The 15,054-nt window shown below is 38.0% G+C and overlaps 1 protein-coding gene across 6 annotated transcripts in view; it reads right to left on the bottom strand.

Annotated features, from left to right (window-relative positions):
- The window catches only part of DISP1 (dispatched RND transporter family member 1), a 221,730-nt gene that overhangs the window by 8,201 nt on the left and 198,475 nt on the right, over positions 1–15,054 (bottom strand). For all 6 annotated transcript variants that reach the window (XM_027564512.1, XM_027564516.1, XM_027564513.1 and 3 more), the window contains 4 exons: positions 7,862–7,985; positions 6,591–6,718; positions 6,124–6,221; positions 3,852–3,949 (listed from right to left, as the gene is read on the bottom strand). In XM_027564512.1, coding sequence (XP_027420313.1) covers positions 3,852–3,949; positions 6,124–6,221; positions 6,591–6,718; positions 7,862–7,985 — 448 coding nt within the window. The remainder of the gene's footprint in view (positions 1–3,851; positions 3,950–6,123; positions 6,222–6,590; positions 6,719–7,861; positions 7,986–15,054) is intronic.

The raw sequence follows: 15,054 nt of genomic DNA, 5'->3' as shown, positions 1-15,054 counted from the left end.
ATGTAATTTAAATGGGAACTGGTGTTTGAACTCAATGTGCTATCAACACAGGCAGAAAACAGTTGAAACACCTGGTCTCATGGTGACATTACACTGATTAGTGGATGCTTTCTGGAGTTAACTGACCAACGATTAAGCTCTTCTGCTCTGGATCATTTCATATGTGTCTCATTCAACTTGATCGTTGTTAATAATCAAGTGCTTAGGTACGATAGCAAGGATTTGAGGGGGGGAAAAAAGGAAAGGCTGTTAAGTGGCCTCAGGACCATAACAAATAAAAATTTGTTTGCTCAAAGCACCATAACAAATAAAAATACCCAAAGGGTCTTGACCTGGGAGACTCAAAAAGGTACAGTAATAATCTGAAATCTAAACCATTAACCACTAGATATTATTCCCCGATGGCTCAAGTGGTAAAGAAGCTGCCTTTAATGCAGGAGACACAGGAGACGTGGATTTGATCCCTGGGTCGGGAAGATCCCCTGGAGGAGGAAATGGCAGCCCACTCCAGTATTCTTCCCTGGGAAATCCCATGGACAGAGGAACCTGAAGGGCTACAGTTCATGGGTCGAAGAGTCAGACACGACTGAGTGTGCACACAAGACATCACTAAATATATTATCTCTGTGAGAAACATGTTGTTCTAGGTTCACAGCAAGAGTTTGAGGCTAGAATACAAGGTCATTTGCAATTGGCAAAAATAGCATTTAATTTAAAATGCTCAAATTACAACCATATTCCTTGAGGTAGAATTTCAGGACCTTGGTTATGTTTATTCATTTATTGGTATGTATCTGTCAGTGGCTTGACCATTCATTCAGATGCGTCTTTAGGTCTGTTCCTCACATTTTCACAAGAGCACTACAAATCGTTATGTTCTTCCCAGGGAGTACAGGCTTGAAGTCACAACTAAACATTCTTATGATGAGCTCAGTAGAGGGAAAAAAAGATAAGCAAAGTACATCTACTTTTTTCAGTAGTTTAAATTTTGCAGATGCTTCAAGCCAAACCATTAGAAACCACGTATTGAGATTTCATTGCTTTATCTCTTGTAGAAAAGCTTCCTGTATATCTCAAGTACCAACCTACTTGAGATATGGTTTACAAACCAAGTAAGAATCAATACCGCACCTCTCGTAAACCTGCTAAACCTTCTGTTAAGAACTTTCTTCAGAATATCATACTTCTTTTGGAAGTATGGGAACAATCCTTTTCTGTCTTAGTATGAAGGCAAGATGGGTTTCTTCTAAAAAACAAACTTGTCACTCTATTTAAGTGACTTTTGTCTCTGACCATGAATTCTTCTTTGCTGTGGTTGCCAGGAAGGTTAAAGACAAATTTGAAGCTCACCACCACGCAAATACACAGAATTGTGGGGTATGCATTATTGTATGTCCAATCTCATCCTTAGCTTTATTTTCCACCCACTATTGTTCCTTCAAGTAATTCATTCAATTATTTATCCTTTCTGTATGCCTTTTTGTAAGATTCCTATTGGTGCTGATATTTTATCATCTGAAATATACTCATATATGTATATATAATATACTCTTCACTTATGAAAGCTGTAATGGCACAGTACTGCTTACTGGCTTTTGAGTTTATTAAAAATCTAAGATGTGCTCATAGAATAAATTGCTAGCTTTTTAAAAAAGGTACTTATTCTATTCTAGGCCATGATGATTCTTTGAGGTTCATTTGAGTGGGAAATGGTACATATAGCAGAACAATGCAAAAGATAAATGGGAGAGGGAGCAGTAACCTGCATTATGGGAGCATAAAGAATGGAGGGTAAAGGCAGAGACTCTAGAATTAGACTTTTGTTGTTGTTTAGTTGCTCAGTCATGTCCGACTCTTTGAGACCCCATGGACTGTGGCTTGCCAGGCTCCTCAGTCCATGGGATTTCCCAGGCAAGAATACTGGAGTGGGTTGCCATTTTCTCCTCCAGAGATCTTCCTGACCCAGGGATCGAACCCACATCACCTGTATTGGCAGTGGCATTAAGACTTATCTGGGTTCAAATCCTGCACCTGTCAGTTACCACTTGTGTGAACTTCCTCATCTGCAAAACAGGCAAAATGAGTGTTTCATTCCTAACACTGTTGTGGGGATTAAATGAAATAATTCATTAAAGTGTTTAGAATACTTCCTGACAAATATCAATAACACTCAAAAAACATCAACTGTTAATCAACTGAGTGAATTCAATCACTTTCGTGTCTTCAAGGGAGGGAAGGTCTAAAGATGAACGTCAAGGATAGGAATAACAGGGTCTAAGAGGTTAATGAATTGTTTTCATCCAAGGTGTGATTATAAAGTAACCAGACTGGCTTAACTTCTCTAAGCTTAACTGCTCATCCGTTAAAAGGTATTATTCCAAGGTCACAGGTTTACAGTGGGAGATGTAAAATTCTCAGCATAAAGCCTCGCACACAGCAAGTGTTCTCCAAAGTTAGAGTCAACTTTCTGTATGAGAACAATTGTAACCCATAACAGGGAGAAATATGCTCAGAGTAGCTTTCAAAAATCCACTGATCGTTGTAGAACAGAACAAAATACGACAAAAATGGTTCACTGATGAAGAAACTGTAGGCTGTTTATAGATGGTTTGTGACTTTGGTCTATTTGGGGTTGCACAGAGACAAGATGGCACTCACAGAAAATCCTGATATCCTCATCAATGCAAAAGTTATTTTCAAAATATATAAATGGCCTCTTGGAATGAAGAATGAGGTCAGGAGATCTGGGACCAACTAACTAGGTGACCTGGGTAAGCCACTCAGTTCTCAGAAGGTCCTTTTATCCGCACAGGGATAGTGCTGGTCTGTGGGTGACCTCAAAGGGTCCTTTCGCCTCCTATGCATTAAAGAACTCTATTAATAGAACAGGTGATTTCCCTGGATTGTCAGGCTAGCTCTTAGGGCATGTGATTAGATTTTCAACTGACAAGTGATTTTACATTTTATTGGGTTTCATGCTGGAGTTTCTCACTTGACAATGCTCCATGGTCAGGTAGACCAGCCGAAGTTGATAGTGATCAAATTGAGACATTAATTGAGAATAGAAATATGCTCAGAATATAAGTTCCTTTTCCGCCTTGTTACTGTGCTTGGACGAGGCCATTAGTGACCTTAGACAGCAGTTTCTACTTGGGGAACCTACATCTGAACACATGAAATTGACTGCTCTTCCAAGCCTGGTAGGTGACTTTATTTTTTTTTGGTGCTCTACAGAAGATTAGGAGTGGAAGTGCCTGTCTTCTTATATCTTTATGTCCTGTTAAAGCATTAAGGTGTTCAGAATTCAGAACAATCTGGATTGGATTACTCAGGCCATTTCCATAGATATTGTATTTATGTTCTTTGATGTCCTCTCCTAGCCTGTGCCCTAAATTTTCCTTTGAGGTCACCAGCCAAAAGGATCCATTGATTGCCAGAAAGGTGAGCATTTCATTGCATAATTAAGATGCTGACAATTGCCTCAGGGGGAAAGTGGAGTGAACAATGAAACTAGGAAAGAGAAAATACAACAAAAGAAGAAAAAGGCTTAACTATTATCCTGAAAGGAAATAAGCTGTGAAATAACACAAAAGACTATCAAGGACAAAGAACATGAGTGGGAAAGAAAGAGATCTTTATTAAGGAAGATGGTATGTTTTAAAGGTGGGGAAACAGAAACACTTTGATCCTGGGGTCGGAAAGAATGCAAAGCCATTCTCCTGGTGTTTATTCTTCAGTAGGTAAGCCACTTAAGTGCTTTCATCTGATCAGGCACCAGGCTCAGCAGTAAAAGGAGTTTCAGAAATATAACCTTATTTGTGCTGAACAGATTTCAGTTTTACTTTACATACCCTTGAATTATCTACATTGCACATTGATTTAATTGCAGGTAAATTCCACAATGTCTCCCCTCCAGCTGAAGTAAACACTACTCTGGAATATCGGTCACCTGGTGACAGGGGAAAAAAAAAAGAAAAAAGTTTATAAATTATTCATTTATTTCAGAAGACTCAGCATTCAGAAATAATTCAAACTGGGAAACCACATGGGCAATTCATTAGCAGTGGGGAATCCTGTCTTTCATTAAATTCCAGGAGAAAAATGTAAAAAAAAAAATTTTTTTTTAAATATTGCTTTAGCTCAAAGCCTTTGTAGACTCACTGCATCTTAAAAATCATAGCAGTTATGTAACATATCTAGTTCTGATCAGACTGTAATTAGGAAGAACAATACATAAGAACTTTTGGCAGAAAATCAATTGAATGCCTCCCTCTTAATTTCACAACATATCACCACAGTGGTATATAAAATCAAAGAATGAGGCACCAGTGCATATCAAGAATGGATTATAGGGGTGTTCTCTGTGGCAGCTAACTAGAGAGCAAAGATGGCAAGCGATCAATTTTAAAGCACCAACAAAAGTCAGCTAAACACAGAATGCTAGCCAGGATCACAGACATACTCGTCATTCTTGCTAAGTGCTCCGAGTTCTAGAAAAAATATTTTGAGAATCATACTGTTACAAAATACATCTCCGAACAAGGGAGGCTGTGTGATATCCTGGGAAGAACATTGTCTTTAGAGTGAAAACTGGGTTGTAACCAGCTTCTGTCATTTATTAGCTAGGTGATCTTAGGCAACTAACAGCTTCCCTGAGCCTCAGTTCCTCATCTGTAAAATAAAGACAGCAACACTTTCTCAAGAAGGTGTTGAGAATTAAATGAGATACTGAAAAACAGGTGCTCAATAAGTACTGTTTCTGCTCCCTCAGCCATTAAAAAATTAACATAAGTGAATTGAAACAAAGTAGGTTAATTTCATATGATCGAAAATGCCAAATGGTACGAACAAAGAAAATCAATTTGCAAATTTATGAATAAAGCTTTATTACATGAGCATTTATTAATGGTCACAAAGTTTTCTTTAGTAAACTCCTGTCTTCAAGACAAAGACCCTGAAGTTTGAATAGATATAGAAACATCTAAGACCCAATCAGGTCCCCTAGTGATCTAAGAAGATAAGACAAAAAACACATCTTAGAAGGATTTTCAGCAACAACAAAAAAAGCTGAAACCAAAGGAGTTTCGATGTTAATATTCACTTAATCAGAAATTGAAGTTATCACAATTCCTCACTTGTAACCATGAGGGCTAATCAATGACATACAAAATTAAACATGTTTCTCTGAGGCCCTGAACTCTTCTTTCCTGGCAGCTCGAGAGAGCCTGGTGGGCTGCCATCTATGGGGTGGCACAGAGTCAGACACGACTGAAGCGACTTAGCAGCAGCAGCAGCAACAGAGGAACCAGGCTGACTCTAGGCGACAGCAGATTTTGTTTAGTGAATTTGCTGCCAACATTTAGAGATCTGTGATGCCATACTGAAATCAGGATTCCTGGCCTCTGGGGATTTCTTACAATATATGGGCCCTCATTTTTTCAAGGCCATATTCTGCCATATACTCTTCAATCACCATCACTTCCTACTATCTTAACTCAGTTCACTTATCTCATCCATAAATAAGCTGAGTCGCTGAGGCACGCAAGCTTTGAACCTCTGGACTTTATTTGTTCGTCTTTCTTCCACTAATGCCTAATGACAAGGCAGGCACAAGAAGGCTATTAATACAGGTGTTTTGACAGTAGATTATTTCAGGGTTCAATCTAAAAATATGTACAAGGAGTTTTTTAAAATGACTTGAAATATTGAGCAAGGTCAATAATTTTATTAGATTTATATCTGTCTTAAAACTGGCTATAACACAATCCTCTCTTTCTTATTATTTTTTTCTTTTTCGCTCATTATTTTTTTTAATTATAGGTAAATAAATTCAGATTGCTGCTGCTGCTAAGTCGCTTCAGTCGTGTCCGACTCTGTGCGACCCCAGAGACGGCAGCCCACCTGTCCCTGGGATTCTCTAGGCAAGAACACTGGAGTGGGTTCAGATTAGTGGTTGACTAACCTAGAGAAGTAAAATTACAAGTTAATTAAACAAAATCTCTTGAAGCATGATAGAAACAGTAAAGCTGTGTGACCAGTCACATACACCCAGACAGTCTAGGTTATCAGTCACGTTCAATCCCAGGAAACTTAGAGAGGTTTGTCATTTATGATGCTACTCACTTGGAACGTCACAGAAAAAGCTGTCCTTGTGGAAGTTCCAGTCAACTTCTCTCTTCTCTCTTTCATAATGATCGTCTGACCACCTATCATCCCGATGGCTGAAATAGAACACAATTTGATCTTCAGTCAAGTCCTCACCATTCCAAGGATGAGAAGCCTACTGGTAACAATACTGCCTCAAAGTCATGACCTATTTAGTGCTTGGTATGAAGTTGGACGGATGGGCATAAGCAACCACCATTAATTTTCTCACTTCTGAAAAAGGAAAAAAAACAAACAAAAGAAAACAAACCCAAACCCAAACATTCACTAACAGACAACACAATCTTAAAAGACACTGACAATTTCGACACATTCAGTGGTAAAGATTTTGAGCCACACATTTTAGATGTAATCGTTTTGCGCAGGCAGTGTTTATAAGTGGAATTCATTAGCAGTGTTTTGTCTAAAAGTTAATAAATGGTTACCTTTTGGCTTGTTCATCTGCATATTTAAAGGGGTAATTTGCTAATGTTGCTTTGTATCCTGTATTTTTCACCATGTTATTCCATGTGACCAGTCTCTGGCCTATTGCAGTCCCTCTTGGTTCAAAACCCTAAGGCAAAATATTACAAATTCCCATTAGTGTACTTCATTTCAGGCTAAGTATAGTTATAACAGCTTGGGAAGGCAATGTCAAGGTGATGGATAGCTTTCAACAGAAAATAAATACGTTCCTCACAGCTACTCCAGAGGTGAACTGCATTAAAACAAGATGATTTGACATAATAATGATCACCTATTTACTGTGACAAAACGGCCTGATTCTTTGGTATGTTACATATCTCAGCAAAGAGGAGGATAAAAAACTTATCTGAAGCTTCTCTTCCATATGCATCCCTAGCATTTAGTAAATACTTATTTTTTTTTTTTTGTAAATACTTATTTTTATATTATAAAACATCATGGTCAAATTAAATTATGTTATGCATGCTTTACAAAGAGTTTATTGTTATCATTATCCTCATTCATATTTTCCTCCCTATTCCACACCCAAGGGACATCTTTCAAAACTTAAAAACAGACCCTGCTCTCTCTTGCTGCTGCTGCTGCTAAGTCGCTTCAGTCGTGTCCAACTCTGTGCGACCCCATAGACGGCAGCCCACCAGGCTCCCCCGTCCCTGGGATTCTCCAGGCAAGAACACTGGAGTGGGTTGCCATTTCCTTCTCCAACGCATGAAAGTGAAAAGTGAAAGTGAAGTCGCTCAGTCGTGTCTGACTCTTAGCGACCCCATGGACTGCAGCCTACCAGGATCCTCCATCCATGGGATTTTCCAGGCAAAAGTACTGGAGTGGGGTGCCATTGCCTTCTCCTTGCTCTCTCTTAGTAACATTGAAATTCCTTTAACTTCCTCGGGAAAAAAAAGGTGATATTCTGGTTTTAAAGATTTTGTGAAAATGTTTTTATAGTCTGCAGATTATCCAATTTACAGCTTTTTAGCTTAACATGGAGACCAAGAAACAGATTTCCAGATTTTTGAAGGTGGGCAAGTTCCTTGACCGCCTTTGAGAACCTGAGAATACAAACAAGTCTTTCCTCTTTCAGAAAGTGACTATACTTACTGATGGCTTGAGAAGGTTTCAAAAGAGAGGGTACTAGATAGCATAAGACAAAGTGTCCTAAAATGCTTAATCTTTTGAGATGATCGAAGGCTAAATAAAATAGATGAGCAGATTCTATTGGCTCAGTTTTCCTTACCAGCAATGGATCAGAGAAATCAGGAAGCTCTGGCACTAATACTCCAACCAAGGCGCAGACCACGATGAACACCGTGCACATGCCCAAGACAACCACAGGCCAGTCTGCTATCAGGGCTGCGTAACTACAAAAGCAGAGAGAGATCACAGAGAAAGCCACTTAGAAGCAGAGTAAAGTTTTTTCACTACCTAACAGCAATTTGTTAATTCTTCCTACTTCAGACATAGTACAGGTATTTATCAATGAAAGAGCTAATGAGATTATAAACTGTTGTTCCTCAGTTGCTAAGTCGTGTGTGACTCTTTGTGCCTCCACGGACTGTAGTATGCTAGGCTTCCCTGTCTTTCACTATCTCCTGGAGTTTGCTCAAATTCATGTCTGTTGAGTCAGTCATGCTATCTAACCAACTGAAAGTGAGCATAATGTCCATTTCTGACAAGTAATATTTCATTGCTGTATCTATGCCTAGGAAAAAGATCTTGAATCTACACTTTCTAAGTGGAAAAAAACATATTTTAACAGAGGCTCCATCCTCTTTGCAGTCTCTTCCAGAACTTTTGTTTCTCCAGTTATTCCTTTCTTCCTACTTTCACTCCATCACTTCTTGAAAAAGAACCCAGCCCATAAATAGGTTCAGGTAAAGCTTTAAGAATTGTTATTTTAGATGCTATTTTAGATGTCCAACTCTTTGTGACCCCATGGACTGTAGCCTGCCAGCTGCCTCTGTCCATGGAATTCTTTAGGCAAGAACACTGGAGTGGGTTGCCATTTCCTCCTCCAGGGGATCTTCCCGGCCCAAGGAACAAACCTGCGTCTCCTGCGCTGGCAGACAGAGTCTTTACTGCTGAGCCACCCGGGAAAGCCTGTAAGCCTTAAGAATAACCAAACCAAACTGAAACCTCCCATAAACCTATTAACCTTCCTTTTAGTTAAAACAAAAAGTTGGACACAGAACAATAATGAACTTATCCACTAGACTGTGAGCTACATGAGGGCAGAGACTTTTGATTTGATTGAGTGGTTGATTTAGTACAGTATTAGTGCCTTCTTCTTTTTGCTAAACATTTATATACTTTCTTCTTTGAAAATTATTTTTTATTGGAGTATAGTTGTTTTACAATATGTGTTAGTTTCTACTGTACAGCAAAACCAATCAGCCATACACATATATACATCCCCTCCCTTTGGAATTCCTTTCCATTTCAGGTCACCACAGTGCACTAAGTAGAGTTCCCTGTATGTTCTCATTGGTTATCTATTTTACACAAAGCATCAGTAGTATGTATATGCCAATCGCAGTCTCCCAATTCCTCCCATCCCCTCTTCTCCCTTGATATCCACACAGTTGTTCTCTATGTCTGTGTCTCTATTTCTGCTGTGCAAATAGAAAACTAATATAGATGATCCTGTCTGCAGAACAGTGTCTTTTAAAAGGTGCTTGGTCACTATCTATTGATTAGATGAACAAACACCCATGTATCTATCTTCCCTCAATTCTCTAATCACCATGGCCTGGCTGTGGTTTCTTACTACATCTCAGAAACTCCTCTCTGTTACCAAATCCCACAGTCAAGTCATTTCCCCCAATATCCTTCCCATACCCTCCTTCACTATCTTCCACTGAAAGACCTGTTTCTGGGCCCTTCCGTAAGACCTTGGACCAGGCCTTCCTAACCTGATGCTTGCAGATCTTGCTAACAACTTACTGCTTAATAGAAGTTGACTAAATTGAACTCTTCTAAAATTCAAAATGTATTCTGCCAACTTCAGGTTTCTTGAATTTTTATCAGAGAAGAAAAGAAACATCTAACTTCTGGACAATAACTCTTTAAGTCTCAACAGTGTTAGCTCATTGGGCTGCTGTGATGGCTATTTCTGGCTTATTTGAAATAGACTTCTTGCTCAGATATTTTGAGTTTCTTCTTCAAAATCACGCTGGCAGTTTAAAGAAAGCTTGTGGCTCTACAATTCTGAAAAAAGCTACAAGATGTCTCTAAGAATAGATGGCTGATTTTTATATTCTGATCGCTCAACTTCATAGATCTGGCTTCATGGAGATATTCACATTAAATAAAATATAACATAATTATGCTTTAAGGCAGCACTTGCACAGGCATTTTTCATTATTTTTCTTTTAAAAGCAACCTTAGGAGAATAAAGAATAATAGCTTGCACCCACTAAGAGTTCCAGTTGCTCTGATGCTTTACATAGATTATCATCTCACAGAATTCTCACAACAAATTTATGAGATGAAACTGAGGCATGGTCAGGTTGAATAACTTGTTCAAAGTCACAAGCTGGCCCTGGTCATGAAACAAGTATGTCCTTGGGATGTAATGTACAACACAGTAACTATAGTTAATAATACTATACTGTATATTTGAAAGCTGCTAGGGGAGTAGATTTTAAAAGTTCTCACTACAAGAAAGAAAAAAATTTTGTAACTGTGTGTAGTGATGAATGTTAACTAGACTTATTGTGGTGATTATTTCACAATACATATGAATATCAAATTATTATGTTATACACCTGAAACTTATATAATGTTACATATCAATTATATCTTTAAAAAAAAGTCACGAAGCTAGGAAGCCAGGTAGTCTGGTTTAAGAGTCTGGCTTCTTAGCTACTATGATATCTCTTGCTTCGAACACAAGAGAAACAAAAGCCATTAAGAATAAGTCAACTTGCCACAAACAGATGCTTTCCAAAACTGTCATTTAGGATTAAATTCCTAAGCCACACTCTTAATTTCTCTGTGCAAAATCATATAGACCCAAAGGACTTCAAGTTTGAACATAATTCACTAATGTAAATTCTGCATTTAAAAACTCATTAAGGAAAAATTATGCCAGATAAGGTGGAATAACTTAAGAATAATCCTGAATGTATTGAAAACACATAAATCAGAATATGTTGATTGTAGTTATTCAAATGTAAACACCAAGTGGTCAGAATCGTCCGTATTTCCAGAACACACCCAATGCTTATATTTTCTATACTTTATTTCCTCCTCCACCAAATGCAAACCAAGATGAAAGTAACTGGTTTGAAGCAATAAAATCCTTTGTCAATAGCACGTTTGAGACTTTCTGTTCATTGCTTCAGGTTTAAAAAAAAGTCCTTTCCATTTTAGACCTTTAAAATATCAGCCCTATGAAGTGAAAAGGGCTCCAGGCTTACACAATTACTCATTATACTTTATATTAAATGGATCAATTTTCTTTCAAATAAACCAGAAGTTATGCATTTTTACCTACAAACATGTTATCAATAGAAGGCCATGGGCCCCAAATTGCTTAGTTTTCATACTGTGGTTTAATTTACCTATATAATGACTTTTTGTTTGTGTCTTGAAAAATCTGCACACATGCACAGCAATCTTAAAAACTCATTCAATAATTGCTTTTTCTTGCTTTTGAAAACATTTGGTTTTGATTTTACAGCACTGGTCTCTACCATATCTGTGCATGGACTACATATGGAAACTTTACGGTATTAGTGATTTCAGCACATTTCTTCCAAACACATTTAACCTTACCCTATTACAAATCCACTTCCTCACACAGCACATGTTTCACATGCTAACCTTTCTTTGAGACAACTGCTCGCACTTAAGAAATGGAATCACTATCCTGAGGACATCAAGCACCACGGGGGGAAAGCCCTAACTCTTTTGAGTAAATATTACTCAGACAGTGGTTTCTGCTAAATATCACACAGTAACTGAGGCCATTTCTGCTTCCTGCTGTCTATGCTAAGATGTTGTGTAACTACGGGCACCATGTGGGAAACAAAAGTTTCATATATAATATGAAACCCAGACAATGGTTGTAATATTATGACAAAATCTAATAAAGCAGGAAAATTGGAGAAGTAAAGGAAATTAAAAATGACCTATAAATCTTACAGCTACAGTTTTCTAGCTAATTCCCTTCATGATGCATCTGAGTTCAAGGTACATATTCTAAGTTTAAATTTGAATAAAGGACCTGTGCATTCTTTTCTCTGAAAAGTCAACTACACATGCATTGGAAGAATTTCCCAAAGGACCACTCTTTTACTATAATATGTTCCTCTGTATACCATGTAGTAATTGTCTTTCATCTGCCTGATCTAATTTTGTACATCTTTAGACCACACTACAACATAACTGTATGTGCCATCCACTTCTCTGGCTCCTGGATGACAGCAGGCAGTCTTTTCTTAATGACTGACTGACCAGGTGATGGTTTTCCTCAAGGCCCTACTGCTGTATCAGCTGCTTAGGTTAGGCCCGCAGCACTACCCATGGCACTGTTGGATTGGATTGGCCAGAAAGTTGGTTTGGGTTTTTTATTTGGTACAGATAAACCTGAATGAACTTTTTGACCAACCCAATATAAAAGAGCACATCATCATCTCAAGAGGTCACGTATCAAACAGCACAGATATGAAGGATTCATTCTCCTTCTATAAAACGACAGATAACAGAAGGAGCAGGGAGAATGGATTGCATTTGTGGGTGAACTGCAGATCTGAGTGAGTGGGCAGGCTGCCTAGCACCCTGGTCCAGGCTGTTCCTGCCCTGCTAAAGTTTTCATGAGGTATATCGACCTTGATGGCTCAAGTGGTAAAGAATCCTCCCTGCGGTGCAGGAGACTTGGATTTGATCCCTGGGTCGGAAAGATCCCTAGAGGAGAACATGGCAACCCACTCCAGTATTCTTGCCTAGAAAATCGCATGGACAGAGGAGCCTGGTGGGCTATAGTCAATGGGGTCGCAAGGAGTCGGACATGACTAAGCACACACATATACATGGGAAGTCCCTCAAACATACTCACAGATTCTCAGTCATGTTATTATTGGGTTTACTCTGGGAAAAGATCAGCAATAACTGTTAAAACAAATAAATGAAGTATCTTAGAGGGCGAACTTATGCTCATGTGACATTATAAGGGGGATCTGTTTTAAATGGACCATTTGTATTACAATAAGACCCTCCATAGTAAACTTTCCTCTAATCTTAGTTTACAAAGATCTTTTTCTTTTGACTTTTGCTGCCTTTCTGGAAACCCTCTCCTCTTTCTCCCCTTCCTTTCTGAGCGGAGAGCCAGGCTTTAAAGAGTATGAGTACCTAGGGCCTGAGGCCTCTTTTCCTGACCAACTACCCCAGTCCTTAACCCTTAATAGCCTGGCTTTTGCTCTGGTGAGTCTTCTGAAACTGCCAATGTCAACTGTCTTGGTTTTCATCTTCTTTTACCTAAGAAATATTTAACACTTTAGCTATTGCTTGCTTCCTAAAAAAATCTCTTCCTCCTGTGTTTCTTCCCTTCTGTTTCCTTTAACATATGTTCCTTATCCCTCTTCTAAGGGTAAGCGTTTCTAAATGTTATTAATCCTAACTTTTCTAGTGGCATCAACTATCAATTTAGTGGAATATTTGAAGTTTATGGAATTTCACAGAAGAAAACAGTACAGAACTCTTTCTTGTGAAGTAATAAACTCATTCAACAGTTAGTATTACATAGTAAGGACGCAGGTTTTCTGGGAATAAAATCATAGTAGATATGGATATTATCTTCAAGGAACTTAGAGCCTAATTCAGAAAATCAGACAGGTACACAAATACCTACAGAACTAGGTCAACAGAGGTGTATGTTTACAGGGATACAGATAAAAAATTTTGTGAATTCTATGAAGGAAAAGATTACTGTCAGCTAGGGTGGGAAAAGGGAATCAGAAAAAGCTAATTTTAGGAAGAAGTTGTATTTACATGTGTGTATATTGAAAAGAAGAAATGAAAACTTTTAAAAATACAAATCTTTTAACAGAGAAAAATACATATGACTCTTCCAAAATGTAAGAGTTTTGGTCATTTAAGAAGATCCTATTATTTCCAGAAAAATGGAAATTCATTTTCTTCATGTGTCATATTTACTTTATGACACATTTTCGTATAACCTCTTTCCTTCATCTTTTTTCCATATTTTTTGTTGCAAAATTGGGTAAAAAAAATGTAGTATATGCATACCATGGAATATCATTCAGTCTTAAAAAGGAAGGAAATTCTGATGCATGCTCATGGATGACACTTGAGAACAATATGCTAAGTGAAATCAGATAGTCACAAAAGGACAAACGCTGTACTCTTCCACTCATATGAGATGTTAGAGTAATGGAATTAATAGAGACAGGGAAGAATGGTGGTTGCCGGGAGCTGGGGGGAGGAAGAAGTGAGCAGGTACTATTTAATGGGTACAGAGGTTCAGTTTTGCAAGTTGAAAAAAGTTCTGGAGACTGATGGTAGTGATGTTTGTACAGTAATGTGAATGTACTTAATGCCAGAGAAGTGTACACTTTAAAATGGTTAAGATGGTAAATTTTATGCTATGTCTATTTGATTACAATTTACAAATATTTTTAAATATAAAAGGAATTTACTAATTAAAATTTATGTAGCAATCTTATTCCAAAGAAAGAATAACTCTCCTGAGGAAGGCTTCAGAGATATCAGCATCTGAGCTTCCTTAGCAAAGGAATTTCAAATATCATGAAGAATTTCTTAACAATCTCATATTTGGAATCACCATGCAAAAAGACATCTGATGAGACAATGCTTTTTTTTGGGAAACATTTGTCCATTTAAAACTTTGATTTTCTACTAAAAAATGCAAACTTAAAAATTTTCACATAAAAAAGTACCTCCATCTTAACATGACAACAAAATTTTTATAAAGAGACACAGATGAGCCATCTGAAATAAACTGCTGTGAGTTCAAGTCATGGCAGTTGGCTGGATGGTTTCTCTCTCATCAATAAGTAAGACATTGAGAAGCCAAGCCATACAGGAAAGAATTCAAAATAATCATGCAAATATAAATGATCAAAGTGAAAGTGAATGTTGCTCAGTCGTGTCAGACTCTTTGCGACCCCACGGTGTACAGTCCATGGAATTTCCCAGGCCAGAATACTGGAGAGGGTGGCCTTTCCCTTCTCCAGGGGATCTTCCCAACCCAGGGATCGAACCCAGGTCTCCCGCATTGCAGACAGATTCTTTACCAGCTGAGCCACCAGGGAAGCCCATAAATGATCAAACCCAACTAGAATTTAAAGGCTAAAAGACTCCCTTGGGATTAAAACCACTTTTTGGAGTTCAGGATTCCTCAAGCAGCCAAATCAGTGGAAATATAATTTTCCTTCATAAAAATAC

Source organism: Bos indicus x Bos taurus, chromosome 16 (assembly GCF_003369695.1).
Source record: "Bos indicus x Bos taurus breed Angus x Brahman F1 hybrid chromosome 16, Bos_hybrid_MaternalHap_v2.0, whole genome shotgun sequence".
NCBI classification, from domain to species: Eukaryota; Metazoa; Chordata; class Mammalia; order Artiodactyla; family Bovidae; genus Bos; species Bos indicus x Bos taurus.
The sequence above is the reverse complement of the archived record's forward strand: the minus strand, read 5'-3'. Positions and strand labels throughout refer to the sequence as shown.